This window comes from Magallana gigas, chromosome 2 (genome assembly GCF_963853765.1).
Source record: "Magallana gigas chromosome 2, xbMagGiga1.1, whole genome shotgun sequence".
NCBI classification, from domain to species: Eukaryota; Metazoa; Mollusca; class Bivalvia; order Ostreida; family Ostreidae; genus Magallana; species Magallana gigas.
The window spans coordinates 57,748,651-57,767,525 of NC_088854.1; the positions used below are offsets into that span (position 1 = coordinate 57,748,651).

Genomic DNA, 18,875 nt, shown 5'->3' on the forward strand with positions numbered 1-18,875 from the left:
AAGTAAATTTCAATAGAGATCGTCGACACAATACGGCATTGATTTAACGAGGCTCCATGAAACTTGAATATAGGATAGTGACGTAAGCATTCTGTGGAGTTTGCGTCAATTTATGGTTCTATACGAACTCCACTCTGTTAAAATAGATTGCAGGATTTACAATAATAGAAACAAGGGCCTAGACAGTTATTGTATACTACAGCGGTGGCCAATATTTGATATCTATAAACTGTGTAATTATTGTTTAGAAATATGCGACAATAGCCCCATACAATACAATCAATATAAAACATAATGGCCCAAAAAGCCTCCGTCAAACCTAACAGCATAACGCTACCAGACGTCCAATGGTTGGCCAAATATTTATTCGTTCGTCTCCGCTTAACTGCATTATATTTTCAGTGTCATGTGAGGACCGGTGAAGTACATGTATATTCGATCAGAGAGTTTTGAGCATGAATGTCTAAAACTTTGAACGGACACTACTGGAATAAGGTGTCCGCTAAGAGTACGACAATTAGACACGTGTTTCGTCATCCGCCTTGTGCTTTGAATTGAACTTGTAGTTCTTTTCCTGTACTGAAATGATCTACTTCCGGTAAAGTCTGATATATCGCGCACCTAAAAGAAGTGTTTGTTACCAACATAATGAAAAATCGCGTATGACGCAATATATAGCTGTTCATCGTCATCAATACACACTTTATGTAGTGCAAGTATTGGCTGACCTTTCTATAATTTAACATGCTAAAATAACTTCTTCAGCATTATTTGACAAACTTCATTACAAATACTGTAGTGAGTTTTATATTAGCTCAAGTTAATCATAATCACCTATAAAGATTAGTTAAACAGAGTTTGAGCCTGTGAACAAATCTTTTTCATTTCGATCCACTTCAATACCGGTATTGAAAATAGAGTAAAACTGCCCATGTGCTTCAGTTTTGAAGTATTTTATCATACACAATTATTAGCACACTCTGATAATAATTGTTTTGTTTCATAAATCAACCTCGAAATAAAGGACATAAACTTTTTCTTAGAGTTTTCGCAATACTTCTCATGAAAAAATGAAGAAAAATATCGAGACAACGCACTTTGGCATGTGCCTCCGTAAATACGAAGTCGATGACATGGTCATTTTTTAAATGATATTAAATCAAATCATCATATAAGTGTCCTATTTCAATTTGGATACAAAATCTATTCCAGAATTTTTTTTATAATTATTTTTTTCTCACAAGAACGCTTTTTTCCATCATGTTCAATTGAAAAAGATAAATAACACAAACATTATTTGAAATGGTCCCTACTAAAAATCTAATTCAATTTTTATGCTATTTTTTTTTATTGATTTTAATATATCTTTAGTAAATCTAACTCATATAACATTTTCATGAAAATCACTATTGTAGAAGTGAATTGGGTCCGTCGTCCCAATCGCAACTTCTCGGGCTTTTCCGACAATCTCAGAAAACACACCATTAAGATAAGTATCGGCTAGACAGTCTTGTATGTCGCTTCTGTATTTAGTATATTTTAGCGTATATCGTTTACTTTAATGAAGTATAGCTCACATCTCAACAGATCGTAAAATGTGTTCTATTTATATCAAATTTTATAAAAAGGGGGGTTGTCATGAACGCATAGGTAATACATTCGAGGAGTTTTCCGACCTTGTCGGAAAGGCCGAGAAGTTGCGATTGTCCGTCGTCCATAATAAATTTCGTAGATTTCAAATCTTACATAAAAAAGTGAGGAAACGAAAGAACAATAAAAATTTCCATTAATGAAATTCAGGCTTTAATATTTCATTACAACTAGTTGTAAGCAATATTATATAATATCAAATAATATAATTTGTTCTTTTCTTTTAATTTTTATAAATAATGCAAATACAAAAAATGTGTAAAATTGATCTGGTATAGGTAATATCTGTTAAAAAGTTTGCATTATCGATACAAGAAAACTAATATCAGTAAAAAATGAGTTGAATGCAGTGGTACTAACTTTGATTTTATTAAAATAATACGACACTTCCTAAGATCTCTCTTTTCACCTTCTATGATCGATCTAAAATTAAAAGAACGTCATAAACATTTTTTTTCAATTTTAAGCAGGCAAGTTCGACACGCCATGGCACTGTGTAGAAGAAGGTTATATTTATACAATAAAGAATTAAAATTTCTTTAAAACTTATTGCTGCTCTAAAGACGATATGCTTTTTCAAAAAGCTAAACTTGTTTAGCAAACAATAACAGTCACCTGTTTTTCCCAGACTTGCGCAATGAGGTCGATTTTGCTCTTCCTTTATCAGTATTTATGAAAAGACAATACTTTACTGGCAGGAAAATAAACAGTTAAAACTTTATATCATTGTAACAACATGAAATTTAGCATTGCAATTTACAGAATTGAGGTAACTTTTATAACTGAACAAATGACATGTGTTTTCACCGTCATACAAAGTTGACGCAAATTATAGCGTACATTGTATATACATGTCCATGTAGTTTTAAGGAGACATATCAAATAGAGAGTAACTGAGCGGCAATCATTTGAAAAAAAAGAAAGAAGAAATTGATTCAAATTGGCATAATTTGAAAAATTATATTGTTAATTTAAAGATTAAATATCGATTGATATAAAACTGATCCCAATTCGATTGATAGAAAATTAAAATACCGGTATATAAAAAAATTCACAGAAACCTAGGATGTTTGGCGGTAGTATACATGTACATGTAGTGAACCATTTAATGTAAATTATTTCTTGGCTGAAAACAAAAAATTTTGTTGATTGTTTAATTTTTTCTCTGAATTTAGATATATGTAGAATTCCACCAAAGCGGCTTGAATTGAGCACAGAAAAGTTTTCCAGAAGTTTTGTTTTGTTTGTACACCAAACACATTATTTATTTTTTTTATTAGTTTTCTGTTTCATTGAAACTAAATAAATGCATTTAAAGTACATATGTATAAACCTATATTTGATTAGCGTATAATTTTCATAAGAATTTAAATTGTTTTAATAATTACGTTTTGTCAATCAGATGTACATATTTTATTTTCCTCCTGATAAACTATATATGGTGATGAACATGCCGCAGCTGAAAGTCTTGTTGCCATGGAGAATTCACCGTGGTTATTTCTACAGCACCTGTTTATTTATGATCGTTGTTTACCTGGCATTGCTCATCTACAGTTCGTCTAATACGATGAATAAAGGTTGTGTAAATTGAATAAGCACAATGATTCATCTTCTGATTCATAGCGAGACCACAATATACCCACTTTACTCAATGACTTTAACCAATTGACGAAAGAAGCGTACTAAATAATGATTATATATCATATATATTGTAATCTGATGATAAACGATGAGCAAAGTAAATATCGGTTGTCGTAGTCTTCATCGTAGAAGACGCTGTACTGGTAGCCTTATTATCAATTCATATTGGTCACCGTAAATAACACCCCCCTTCTTTCTTTAGTTTTGATCCATTATGTTCATATCAAGTAAATTCAAAACGGACTGTGATCATTTCGGTCAAACACAGAACGAATGTATGATTTATCATTTGATTTTCATGAATCAAATTGTTCTTGAATATCATTAGAAACTGTACCGAATTAACGAAAATTCACTAGCAGTTGCCTATCAGTTTATTGCGTTTGTTTAAACTGTTCTCTACGTCAAGTCGTGCTTTATCTCTCATACCACTTTCAGGCCTTTGATTAATTCCTATTCAGTCCATGTGACAAGCCTGGATTTATCGGATTTTTATTTTTTGTTTGTTTGGTGATGTTAAACTAGATGAAATAGTTGCTATCTTGTTTTTATTCCTCATTTTATACATTCATCAACAAACAAGCAATTCATTGATATGATAAAACTGTTGTTCATACCAATTGCATATAAATACAGCGTCATATACTATGTTCTAACCTACCAATTCACTCTGCAAGAATCTATAAAATTCCCACTTTAATATTGCAACAATAAACAACTATCTAAAACATTAAGAGTTTACTAGAAAAAAGTATAACGAAGCAACTATAATGACAAAATTTTGCAACAAGAAATAACCAATGACATAAATGTAACCAGATACAAATAATAAAATTCCTGCACCCCCCCCCCCCCCCTCTCCTCCCGCCCACTGACGCTACACAGCCAACTTCATAAAGCAAAACACTATAATTCATGTACATATGTACAATTCATAATGAATATTTTGTATATTATCATTCTATTATCATTCTATATATTTAATTTTTTTTATCTATTTGGATTTTTTCTTTGCTAAATAATGGTTCATAACTCAAAATATCATCTCAGAAAATTTAGGGAAGATCTGATGGTTAATTTGTTGAACAAACAGCCTCCTGAATGGTCAATTTCAAATTTAAATTCCCCTGTGCATAGGCGTCGGAACGGGGGGGGGGGGGGGGGGGGCGGCTAGGGCTTTTTGGCAAAGTTTGACCTTACCATCAGGCACATAACACCAGGAGGGGGCCAGCCCCCCTCCTTCACACACACACACTTTTCTCGCCGCAAACATAATTTTTCTTAAATTAACAAATATAAAATTGAAGTATCAGGAAGGTGCTGCCCCCGCACGCACATTTTTGGTAGATTGTAAGTAATTGAAATGAAAATAAGGAAATATTTCCAGGGATATTGAAAATTGCAGTAGGAGGTATCCTAGCTAATTGCTCACCCCAACAAATTAGGAAGTTCATGATTATGGGAATATACACGTATATATAAATATATAAACATATTTTTTTGCAAGGTAAAAAATTTTTTGGAGCTACCCCCCCCCCCCCTTAAGGATTAGGATTAGGAATTTCATGATTCTGGAAATTACCTTTGTTCTTTTTTCTTTTCTTTTTTCGTGTCATGATATCTGATGATTAGTCTAGCCCCCCCCTCCCCCCCCCCCCACTTTCAATTTGCTTCCGACGCCACTGTTGTTAACAGAATAATATAATAGTATATGAAAAAGCAGTTGTGAGAAGTGTGTATTGTTTATTTAAACCCTAATCTGATCATAATGCATGTTCTATAAACATGTTCTATAAATAACAATATTACAGATAATATTATGGCTTCTACTATATTTTGTTGTGTGTGATTTTCTGAGAATTCACAAATACCCCCTCCCTACTGTCTTTCAATGATTTTTACATAATTGTTCTTCTGTCATATGCTAGTATTAGCAAGTCTCAAACGTTGACCACAAAAACACCAGCTTGCTAGTGTTTTATGACAAAATAAACTCTACCTTATTTGTTTTTCAGCAGCGCTTTTCCTCAAGATCGGTAGCGATGATATATACAATGATAAGAATGATTGCGTTATCACGAGACCCCATCGCATCATAAAAATGAAATTATGTGTGCTTTTTTATCCGAGATGATATAAATCTCATCTTGAAAGGATTTTTACGTCAGGAGAAAGAGATCAAACTATTGCCAATTCTACTTTATTGGATCGATGTGGAGGATGTTAATGGTGGACTGTACACAGCATTATAATCATCTGCCGCCTCGACCCTCTACAATGTCGAATAAGATGTCAGAGGGAAACTGTTTGTATTCAGCCCACTCTGCTCATGGGCGCCTATTTACAATACCACAACCAATCATTAATGAGGAAAAGAGACAAAGAGATGCTTCATTAATGTAACACAATAAGACCATATTCAGTGCATTTAGACCTTCGGTGAATTCTTGTGGCCTGTTTCAAAGGTTTTTTTTTAGTTTCACAAATATCAAAAGAAAAGTTCGTTTTTCCAAATGTTGCCCGTTAGTAACAAAACTTATTTTAAGTTTTTAGGTGTTTCTTTGTTTTCAGTTTGATGATATAAATTATGTATAAAGTACAGAGTTCTCGCAATAATGATTTTCGAATATACATTGCATGTAATTTCTATTTTAACTACTCGTACATATAATATATAGAATGTCTGCGAAAACCGCAAATTACAAAAAAAAGTTCCGCCATTGTTAATTCTAGCCAAATTCTTCTTCGATTTCGTGGGTGAATTAAATGGGGTTGATCTAAAATTGAAAGTTCGACAAATCTATTCTTTGTGCACAGTTTTGTCGCATGGTGCAATCTTTTACAAGTGCGCTAGTGTGAGCAGACACGAAGCGGAAACGCATATTACGTATATACACGTATATTAAATTCAATTTTTGTTGTTGTTGTTGCTGTAGTAGTTGTTGTTGTTGATGTCTTCGTTGTTGTTGCTGTTGATATCTTCGTTGCTGTTGCTGTTGATGTCTTCGTTGTTATTGCTGTTGATGTCTTCGTTGTTATTGCTGTTGATATCTTCGTTGTTGTTGCTGTTGATGTCTTCGTTGTTGTTGCTGTTGATGTCTTCGTTGTTATTGCTGTTGATGTCTTCGTTGTTATTGCTGTTGATATCTTCGTTGCTGTTGCTGTTGATGTCTTCGTTGCTGTTGCTGTTGATGTCTTCGTTGTTGTTGCTGTTGATATTTTCGCTGTTGTTGCTGTTGATGTCTTCGTTGTTGTTGCTGTTGATATCTTCGTTGTTGTTGCTGTTGATGTCTTCATTGTTTTTGCTGTTGATATCTTCGCTGGGTTGCTGATGATGTCTTCGTTGTTGTTGCTGTTATTGTCTTCGTTGTTGTTGCTGTTATTGTCTTCGTTGTTGTTGCTGTTGATGCTGTTGTTGTTTTTGTTGCTGTTGTCTTCGTTGTTGTTGCTGTTGTTGTTGCTGATGATGTCTTCGTTGTTGTTGCTGTTGTTGTCTTCGTTGTTGTTGCTGTTGTTGTGTTCGTTGTTGTTGCTGTTGATATCTTCGTTGTTGTTGCTGTTGATATCTTTGCTAGGTTGCTATTGGTGTGTTCGTTGTTGTTGCTGTTGTTGTGTTCGTTGTTGTTGCTGTTATTGTTGATGTTGATATCTTCGTTGCCGTTGCTGTTGTGTTTTTCGTTGTTGTTGCTGTTGTTGTTTTCGTTGTTGTTACTGTTGATGTCTTCGTTGTTTCTGCTGTTGATGTCTTCGATGTTATTTCTGTTGAAATCTTCGTTGTTGTTGCTGTTGATGTCTTCATTGTTGTTGCTGTTGATATCTTTGCTAGGTTGCTATTGGTGTGTTCGTTGTTGTTGCTGTTGTTGTGTTCGATGTTGTTGCTGTTGGTGTCGCTGCTGCAGTTGTTGCTGTTGTCATTGTTGTGCTGAAGTCACTTTATGCGGATTCAAATATTTTAAAATCTATTCCGTGCCAAAAATTTATAATTCGGCCTCGATTTAATCTGTTTATGAATAACATCTATTTTTGTTTAAGAGCTTGTTTCCTTTTCTCATTTTGATTTGAATTTTGCGGAAATCACAGAACCTTTTATAGCTGACCATAAAATAGCTTTTGAATTACATGCATTTCGTTTTAGATGGGTTTTTTTTTAATGTTGATTTGTTTAAGCAGAAATGATAAAGCACATACGTGACATATCATGTAAATTGTGTTTCATACCATACGTAAAAAAGTTCGATATCAGAACGTCTTTTACGAGTCCACAACAAGCAATTAGATATTGATTTCAAGCATGTAAATACACAAACTTGTTCTTTATTTTGAAAAAGAATTCAATGATTTGTCATTTTGTTTCTTATTTAAGCGTTAAAATGTTCAGGTAATATCTAGGGGACAACGATTTGAATGTTTCTGTGAATTGTGTTCAATATGATCAAAGGCTTGTGGTGAATTAGATCAAAAAGTGGATTGTTAAAAATGAAAATAACCGTACTCATTTCCTGCCAGAACAAAGTTAAGGATGAGTATTTGAGAAAATGACTCCCTGAAAAAATAAAACAGTGTTCCAATAGCTTCATTAATCAGGCAGTTTCCCTAGACACGTTAATGGGGGAAAGATCCTGTGTAATTTTGAAAGCGATGTATACTCATTAAAAAAACTAATTCCGATATATAAATGTACCTCGATTACAAATCAGCAAAAGTATAAATGGTTAAAAAAATGACTGCCGTGGATCAATATAACCCGATTTCCCCTGTTGCTAAGAAGTAAATTATTAGCACACTTGCATGTTGTCGTTTTCCGTAGCCTTTTCGTCTATTTCCGGTTTTCATTAAATCCCCTTTACATAAAAGAGACAATTAACAAAATTCGCATTGTAATAGTGATGACTTAGAACTGGCATTTCGCTTCCTTGGTTCAAACTCTAAGGGTAAATCGGAGCAGACTCTGTGTTTGAAGAGGTAGCTTTATTGTGCAATAAAGTTTTGTTAATCAAGCACTATTAATGTAATTAATGTTATATCATTCTAATGTACTTAGACCCTTTCAAACTGACAGATATCACACAACGGAATTTGCAGCTTATGACACTTAAGCTAACAATCGACGGGAAACAAAAGGTCTAATTGATTAACAGCTCTTCAGGTTCAATAACCCAATTATACATACTGACTAATACAGATTCAAAAGAAATCCTGGTGTTTTCTTCCAGGTCCGCCCGATAAGACCTCCAGTACGACACACAAGAGAGGTAATAGGTGCATGTACTAGCTTTAGGTTTCAGGGGTGTCTGTGTTTGAAGAACTGATAGAGTTTCCTATTTTGGGGAGAAATTTCAAACTTATCTTGTATTAATTGATTTGTTTGAATTGGTAAGTATAAGGTTTTGTCCTTTTTAAAATCGTCTTATTTTTTGTGTCATTATGGTATATAATTGTTCTGGCTAATCTAGATTAATTTATAAAACATTATCAGATTTTTTTATGCTTGTTTATCTTTCACCGCTTTTAAATTTTATAGTAATTCAGCGGATGAAATATCATAAAATTATAGACAAATATGTACAAATGTTCAAATTTTCATAGACTGATATCTGACGGAGTCGTGTTTGCCATTGATATTGAAGCCCAACTGCACCAATTTTCTAGATTTTTTAAAACATTAAGTTTCAGTTGGGGTTATCAATGACATTATTGACTACAGTCGATGCAGCTACTTTGATTGAAAGTAATGACTCGATTTCTCATTCCTTTACTATAACTGTCAACTTTTAATCTTAAAAGTTGTCATCAGACCAAACCACAGACAGTTCAGGTATATGCCACAGGTGTTCGATTTTAGATGATCATTCGACAGAAGTCCATATGACTATAATCTTATAAAGTTTTCAAGTATATTGCTATGTATTATTTTATCTTTGTATTACCTATTTATATGACACGCTGATAACGTATTTGCATCGATACCAAAATATGTTATGATGTAACATACCATCGTGAGATCGAGCAGATTTTTCCGCATTAGCATACATCATTTTAAGAGACAAGCCTGCTACAACGGAAGCAAAGATCAACAATCGGTGTGGGAAGAAAAAATTAATATCTTCGGCCTTCAACCTGCAAATATTTGAGAATGGAATCAGCGATGACAGTGATTTGTGGAACTTTCGTTTCAGATCGTCTCCTGATTTTTACAATTTTTCTCGATGATTGAATTTAAAAAACAGGCATGTGTTCTGTCTCAGAGAAAGAGATCGATAAAAATTGATGCCAGTAAATATACGACTCTTCTGGGTTAAAAAAAATCAATTTATACAATGTATTAACATGGAGCACATCTCATGAAATCCTTGTAGAATAGAGAATTCTTCCATCATTACAGTAGATTGAAAAAAAAAAAAGCAAAAGCTAATTCTAAAATAGTTCCCTTCACTCTAGGGGTCGAGTAATGATTTTGAGATTTTTATAATTAGCGGTGATCCACTCTGCACAATCGCGAGATTACAGGAACCATGTTGTTAAGTTTTGCAACCGCAACTTCTCGGCCATTCTGAGAAACCTGAAACAGTTTTCAGGGTGCTGCCGGAAAGGCCCGAGGAGTTGCGATTGTCAGTTTTGGTTATTTTTTGTCTCATGTGCTCATCTCATCCCTATATTACGTTGTGTATTAACTCACAAGTTTTTTTTACTTTGGATTTGCAGATTTAAGTTGATTGCTCTGAATCAATAACATTTGTATTTCGTGTTTTATTATATTACAAATTCAAAAAAGTTATTTTTTGTTGTCTGGCAATTCACACTTACTGTCGATCAAATGCGTCAGGAACATCATTTTACATGTGATCCCCCTTTGTTCAACATGGTCTATTGTTTAATATAGATATTCACATAGAAATATGCGAGTTTTAAGTCCCTTTAGCTTGACTGCAGATCTTCTCGTCATTTGAGATATAAAAGTATCCATTATCTTATCAAAGACAAAGAACTATTTGCAACAAATAAGCGTCCAAATGACGTAAGATCGAATATTCAGATACCATACTTTATTAAAACCGTGTTCAATGCAATAAACAAAACGAGAATGGCGTAAAGAACCTCTACACTCCGCAACTTAAACTTTTACGAGCATGTCACAGCTTGGAGGTTAAATGTCTTTCAAAATTATTTATGTCAATGAATTGATTTGATCAACTTCGTAGTTTGGAGAATAAATAATTTTATTACAGGCTTCAGATCCAGACGTCGGTATTTGTTTTGAATATTTCGAAACCATGCTTTTATGATAAGTCAGTCGTGATTCTTATACTAGTTTTTCCACTATTCTATAAAAATTGAGAAAAAGTATTCTCATTTTCTATACTCCTTGGCAGTATGCTAACAGTACATGTACATGACATCTTTTTTTTTCCAATAAGTCAGAATGTGACAAATGTGTTAAGATTTTTACTGCCGTGTTTACCAGCCTACAAGGGATTTCTTCATAAATAGTTGTATTAAAGTATCTTCTTTAAGAATTATATACGCCGTACCAATCCGGTATTAACAGGTATAAAGTGAGTATCAAGTAATTCCAATAATCTGAATATATCAGACAAAGAAAATGAGACGAATTTTTATCATAAAGGGCAAAAATATATGTTATCTTTACGTCAAGAGAAAAAAAACGTCAGTTTGTGATGTAAGCAAATCAAATTCAAGCAATTAAAACTTATATATTTATTGACCAAAAGTGGTACACATTATAAAATAGATTACGTCATTGTCCTCAAATATCGAAACTCACAGAGGGCAGTTAATTGTCACAGAAGGCAGTTACTAGTCATTCCAAGCTATTTGTAATCTTATATATATGTATATCTCACGCGCAGAACGTTGTTGGAGATACATGTAACATTGGAGAAAATTTTCTAAAAAGTGAAAAGTAATTGAAATGTTGGAAAACTTTTGTAAATAAAGAGATGGTAACCGTATAACATCCAAGAGAAGACATTCATACATGTTTTCCTCGGACTGAGAGTATTTGAAAATGAGAATTTTTAAGAGTTCGGCTGTGAAAAATTGGACAAGATGTAGGGCCACGTGTACATGGACTTGCGTGCATCATCGGTTTTCAAGTTTTTGTTAATAATTGTCCCACTTGATGGTCCTCGAGAAAACAACATACTTGTTAGGTTGTTACTGACTGACTACGGAAATATATCGAGCTGATCAATCACGTGATAGACGGCTCTGCTTTGCACCGCCATCTATGAGATTGATAAACTCGATATATTCCTGTAGTCAGTCAGTTACAAAGTTGAAACAAAACAATTATATATATATTAGCTATAGTGAGCCCCCTAACTCCGTCACTACCCTAACTCCGTCACTTTCTGGAAACTCCTCGCCGTTTGAAATCAAGTGCGATTATGACGTCATTTTTTGCATGTTAAAAATCTTCAATCAAATGTCAACAATTTACAACGGTTAAATTTAAGAAAGTGTTCAAACATAACAAAATTACACCATGTTCATTTTATGCAACACTAATTGCATGAAATCAGCTAACACTTTTTCAGGGGTGCTCTAAAATAAAGATATTTCTAATATGCGGGCCCATTCGATGATTTACGGTGGTCAGTCATTTTAAGAGAGGTCAAGATGAAGCATTTTACTTGTAATTTATTTTTTATTAAGGTTATTAATACATTTTTTTCAGTCCGCAATAGCGTTTATGCACTACACTTGATGATAACGTGAAATCGCTCATATGCCGTAATTTTTGCCTTATACAGGGTTTTAGATATATACGATATGTCGGTATTTAGAATATGCTACATTGATTAAAAATGTAATAAATAAATAACATAATCATTAATACATTCATTATTGATATGATATATTTAAAATATGTAAGGACAGTAATCGAACGGCATCCATGCATTATGAAAAGGTCATTGTGATTGTTGTTACAAGGACCCATTTTTTATTCTGGTGATCATTTCATTTCGATGAAATTAAATACCATTTAAATTGTATACACCAATTTTACTCATTATAACTTGGCTTAGATACCTGTTTAGTTAAACTAAATTGTCAATGTGTCTCCATTCCCTGGCGTGTGGATGACGGGTTTAGGTTCATAAGTTTTGGTAGCACGTGTGAAAAACGTTGTATTCAGAGGGCTTATTTGAATAATAATAAAAATATTTTTTTTTATAATTTTATAAATTATAATGTTTCAGATTATATTTAGTGATTGCAAATGATAAAAACCGCAAAAAATAATTTACAGAGAAACGCGGAATGTTTTTTGCTTACGGTGACGGAGTTTGGGTACTTGGGGAACACATGCTCTTTTATTGGCCATAATTATTTGATTTTCCCAAAGAACATTTTTTAGCAAAATCTTGGTTTGAAAAAGTTATCTATCTTTAACAATTAGTACTTTAAGTCTATATCCAGATTGTAGCGCCATTGTTATATGTCAATATGATAATTCTATATAAGGCTTTATCTGATTGGTTTAAACAGTCACGTGACAGGTAAATAAAAACGTTTCCAGGGGAATAAATTCAATAAGTGTCCTATCCCACCTCTTCGGAAGGCTCAGAGATCGGGGTGTTTTTTCATTCTTTTGATATAAAAAACCGAGTTTAGCATTTAACTTAAATCTAAAATATTTAAAAGTTTTCAGCTTTCTTACATCAAGTGTATACCAATCGAATTTATGAATGAAATATGATTTTTTTTTAGGGAATCATCTACATATCTTCCTTACTTTCATGCATTAAATGTAAAGTTTTCATTTTTTTAACTATTAAAAATGTAACATATCAATATTGCACCTTGGAAAGTAATTACAGCTGCTTGGTCCGATTTTATATCAAATTTTATGCACGCTTTTAAACGATGGCTATGCTTAGTATATGTATAATAATAGACATTGCAGTAGTTTTCCCAGTCAATTAAGCCAAATTTCAATGAAGAAAAATACGTACAAAATCTGCTAACAAAACAAACGACATTAAAAGGTATCGCGTTATTTCGCCTCATGTTAAATTTCACCCCTGACGACGAGACGGGTATGGTTGTATTACGAATTGACATCGCTTTAAATAAAGGTCGAAATGGTCACACAAATGATCAGACAAATTACAAATAAACATGTGTACGTTTGTTTGCCAATATTTCTAAAGTCTGCTTTCTTTACAATCGCATAGCATGCGGGTTGAATAACCCCAATTATTCGGGGGACGAAACCATGCGGTTTCCTTTTCTAAACATTCCCGTGATGCATTTTGGTTTGTTTTTTCGTCTGCCCAAAGAGAAATTATTTTTATTTACTTTGAATATTTCTAACTTTGAAAAGAGATTGATTTTGCTGGTGTAAATAGGAGAAAGTCCATAACTTTGTAAGATAAATGATTTGTATGAACAAAATTTTGATACTGTAATCACGAAAAAATCGGACCAAGCAGCTATGGTTTTAAAGAATCTTGGCCTTTATTTTTCATTGATAATTTATTTCCAAATGCACTTTCTTCTTGATTTTTTTAAATATGCTTTCTGGCACATTAAGGTAAGGAAATGATGCCGGGACAGTCCGGTCTCTTCTTATAAAGCGACCTTGGTACGATTCGGGTATTTTTCTACTCTACGGTCTTATATATGCAGAAATGTGATTTTTAATGTGAGACTTTCATAGAAATTATTTAAATCTAATTCATTCTGTATACAAAAAATGCTCTTTTCTATGTCAATTCTTACTGAGGTGGAGACAACCGGACGAAGTTGGTTCCTACTGCCCGTTAGCCTTGTTAGGGCTTTCAGACCATTCTTCCATTGCATTTCTCCATAGCTAATCTACTCCATGACTCTGAATGAACTGTAATACTTGCTCCCCCTGGGACAGAATCAGCAATTTAGAATTCATGAAACACATTGTCATGGTTTAAAACATTTGACTAATGGGTGTAAACTAAGGTGTCTTTGTACTTTGGGACGAGTAATGGCTATTAGTACTGTTTGTCGCTAATCATCCCGTGTACTATGTAATGTATGGCCACAGGACACGTTGGGAAATTAAAGGAATCTGAAACAAAACACATTCAGTCTACCAACATACTCATACAGCTGTTATGAATGAGCACATGACTCGGAGCACAATATTTTAACAAGATTTTATTGGTCCAGTTCACAAATAGTGTGTAGAAGCCCGTCTTGGGTTTTTTAAACAGTGTTTTTACATGTAGTCTGAAAGGCTATAACCTTCCATTCTTTTAAACAATATCTGTTTACACAATCATAATGCATGGAAATGTTTATGATTGTTTATTTACCAATCGGAGGCCCTGTAGGGGCATGCATAATTTAAACAATATATGATATATCAATCATTTTGTATATTCAAAATGCATTTTATTAGAAGAACAATAACGTATACATTATTACCAATCATATCAATTTGTTCTGTAACATAGAATAGGTAACATTGTTAGGTCTAGATCTATAACACAAAAAGGTGGAAATTTTATAAAAAAAAAAGAAAAAAAAAGAAAAAAAAAGTGTTGCTTTGTTTAACAAGATGGATATGTCGTCATTTTGGATCTAAAAGGAGGGGGGGGGGGGGTAATGTACTAGCTTCTTATGTTTAGAAAGTACTATGTGATTGTTTCAAAAGTATATCAAGTAATATGGCTGAAAAGGAGAATTTTTAGGTACATATATGACAGGGAGAGGTTATTTAATGTTTGTTTTTTTACGGGGGTTTTTTCCGACAACAGTTCTAGTCTTAAGTTAATGTGCGATTTCATATGAAGAATTGGTTATGGGTTGTAGCCTTAAATTAATGTGCGATTTCACATGAAGAATTGGCTATGGGTTGTCATAATCACTCCTGTGTCGTTTTATCGCTTATATTTATTCCTACAATCAATCCTCTACTTCCTAAAACATCGGTTCAACTGAACGACATAAAACATAAAAAAATGTTAGGCCATGGAAAAATCTGTCAATTAGGCTGGAAAATTGAATTTAAGATTTTGATTTAATTTCGTTTTCATTTCCAATCTGACAAGTGAGACTGACAGTCTAGAAACAATTTCATTCTTATTCTTTTTTACTCTAGGACCTTTATAAAAGGGGAATGTTGTGTAATAGCCCATGGCGTGCACAAAGATGACACTTTCATTTTAATTAGACCATACGGAGTGTTCTAGATCAGTTAATGGGTCCTTTACCCAAGTCACATGACACTCTTCCATTAACACAAATTTATCATTTTGGCTTTTCCTTTCAATTGAGAAAGCATAGAGACTTTTGAAATTTATATACACGCAAAACAAGACATCTTATTGTGTTAATGTTATCAATTATCTTGCCGAATTCGGAACAGTTTGTCCATCAGAAGTACAGTTAAGATATTTCTAGGAGGGGGCTCTCTCTCCATTGTATGACTAGGACATTAAAGCCATCAGATTGAACATTAGACCCGCAATGAAGACTATTTACATATCTTTTTAGTGTTTATCTCCTGATTGCGTTGTCTATTGGGAAATTAGTCGTCTGCAATGATAAGGGCGCGTTATAAAATTGGTATATCGGATCAGTTTGATGGAAATTACGTATAATAATGCATATTCAAAACAAGTTACAGTTCAGAAGGCGCTAGTTCACTTTCTAATGTGGAAATTGCTTCCTTTTAAAGAGCTCGTAGCAAACAAACTGTGTTTAACGTAGCACAGAGTAAGCTATCATGCCGAGACTTAACTTAAAGGGGCATGGTCACGATTTTGGTAAAAAAAAATTTCCACTTTTAATGTTTACAGTGCTTCAGTAAAGCATATTTAATAGACAACCAAAATTTGATTGTCATTCGTTGAGATATAAAGCATTTGTTTACATCTTGAATGTTGAAATAAAAACTCCAATTTTATACCTAAAATGGATGTGTTAAATGTTAAGAAACATTTATTTATGCTTAAAATGATTAGGAAAATCGACAAATCAGTTTAAAAAAGATTTTTACTTGTATATTGAACATATGTAAACAAAAACAGGACACGAGCCTTGTTTACATGACAAAGAATTGTGAGCTCTGTATCTTCCTTACTTCCTTCCTTATAACTTACCGACTGACTCTCAAATTTCATTTGATCATTAAAAATGCACTCCTAAAGCATTGTAAATAACAAAAACGAAAAATAGAATTTGACCAAAATCGTGACCATGCCCCTTTAATACAGTGGGATTTTTGTGTTGAAAGACACATCTAAAAATTAGCTTCAAAACTAACCTATTTTGTTTTCCTATTTTTATATACGAAAATCAATGTAGGAAAATTCAATGCTTAGCATTCCCTGTCGAAACTCAAAGCTACTTTACGGAATTTCTGGCGTTTCGGGTGTTTTGGAGATACCACGGCAGTCCTTGGTCCGCGTTTTACGTTAGAATTTAAAGTAGCATGTAATCGCATTTTCTCGGGCCTTTCCGGCAGGCATGTTCTTCCGAGCTCTGCCGGAAAGGCCGAGAAGCTGCGCATGCAACTATTACAGGGCGCTCGCTCCCGTACAGAACGAATACTGGGCCAACTCTGAGCTTATTCTCTTGTTGTTGGACCCAGCCTCATGAAACCTCCAACAAGCCAACACGCGTTTTAGTTTTCAGACTTTTATAAAGACTTTACATGAAATATACTTTTACGTGAGTTTGGTATGCATCAGCACCGAATGTCTGATTCCAACTGACTATAATTGACAATTCAGAATCATATATAATGAACAATGTAATAACACAATAAGGATTAATATAATATGTACAGAAGTAAGAAAATCAATTATAAAACAGCTATTGAGTAATTCGGGACATTTTAGCAGCATATACATAAAAGGATTAATAAGATGAAAGAAGCTTAAGTGTCAATAAACATAAACAGAGGTCAATTTAAAGATTAGCTGTCCATCACTGATTTGCCTCAGGTAGGATTAATGCTGCGCGGAATTTAAGACGTTTTTGAAACAGTTGTCGAAATAGAGGAAAAGTTTTTGTAGCAATTAACACAAAGTCCGAAATAGTTAATTTACACAATAATTAAAAATAGTCCGATTTCAAGATTGAATTTCACACCGTGACATAACCATGTAAATAATGCTATTATTATTTTCAAAGAATTGCTGATAAATGAAAAATAAACATGTCAGAAAGGTGGTAAACATTTTTTAGGGTGGCGGGAATCCAATGGGTATTGGATTTATGGCAGAACTTTGTATATGCCACCTTAATTTTTTAACGTGTTTTTTTTTATTAACTAAAATGAGATCACCCTGCCATTGTTGTTTACTATTTTTTTGTTTATATTTGACCTGGTGATCTCAATATTTGTTCAGGTGTTTTTAACTAATAAGGGAGATCCCACAGTACCTGTTACATAAGTCATTTTAATAAGTTTAAGTATTGACTTTGTCAGGGATCTCCCTGTTTGTGATATGGTTTATTTGTACAAGTTTTTTGATTCGTCATTAATAAATGACATTATTTCGTCAATGACTATTTAGTTGTTTTTTAAGGTAAAAAATTAACAAGCTGTAGTTCATAGATGGAACAAAAGATTTGAGTTTATTAATGAAATAGGCTTTATTGGTAATTGTTAAGATCAATGTATGAATATAAACATTTTATCGAGATTATCGGTAAGGTAGTACTCGTGACGCCTGACCCTGTACCCACAGGCATCAGAACCGGGGGTGGATTTCATATAAGTCTGCCCCTCCCCCACCCCATTAAATTTGCTTTCGACGCCAATGATTACCATTTACAGGTAGGGGCTACCTACAGTACCGATCAGACACAACCTAACAGAAGGTAAACCCCAACTAAACCCTGGGTTTACTTGCTGGGTGTACTTCGGGTTTACTAGAGTGGACCCAGAGTAAACCCAAAGTAAACCCAGAGTGGACACAGAGAGTAAACCCCGATCAGAAGTACACGAATACACAAGAGGCAGGAATTACAGGGAGTAGGTTTGTAAGATAAATGACGGGTCTGTTTCACACTTCAGTGCATACAGTTGACCACAAAAGCAATTTCCAAATAAACCCAAAGTAAACCACGAGTAAACCCATAGTAAACCCATGAGTGGACCAAATTTTCAAAAAGTAAACCCAAAGTATATACTAGGTTTAAGGACACATGTAACGTTTCTCAGTTTTAGATAAATTTCAATGAAATTTTATTTCTTATCTACATGTATTTGCATTTGAAACTATTTATGGCAAAAAAAGAGATTATTGCCTGGCTACTTTTGAAGTTGTAATTTTTTAGGATTTCTTTATCAAAGCTTGCAAGTTGCAAATAAAAGCGATAAAATAAATTCATATAATACCATTTTCCATTGAAACTTTATATCTCATAAAGTGGAATATGATTACGGAACTACATAGTGGAAATTGTCACATTGCTGAGTTTGAAGATAAATTGGAGAATAATGGAAGATGCATGACCCGTCTGACCTTGAGTGACCTTTTATGTCTGCAAGTATATTGATGACCTGCAATTGCTTACTGTTCGATCCGACTCCAATGGATAAAGCAACAAACGCTACTCAA

The 18,875-nt window shown here is 33.5% G+C and overlaps 1 protein-coding gene across 1 annotated transcript; it reads right to left on the minus strand.

The window, feature by feature from the left end:
- Positions 1-6,199: 6,199 nt before the first annotated feature.
- LOC136271757 (GATA zinc finger domain-containing protein 15-like) lies at positions 6,200-14,121 on the minus strand. Its single transcript, XM_066072192.1, has 3 exons — positions 14,041-14,121; positions 6,849-7,121; positions 6,200-6,643 (listed from the first exon to the last, which is right to left on the minus strand). Exons 1-3 carry the CDS (start codon positions 14,119-14,121, stop codon positions 6,200-6,202), a joined length of 798 nt encoding a protein of 265 aa, XP_065928264.1.
- Between the last annotated feature and the right edge of the window lie 4,754 nt (positions 14,122-18,875).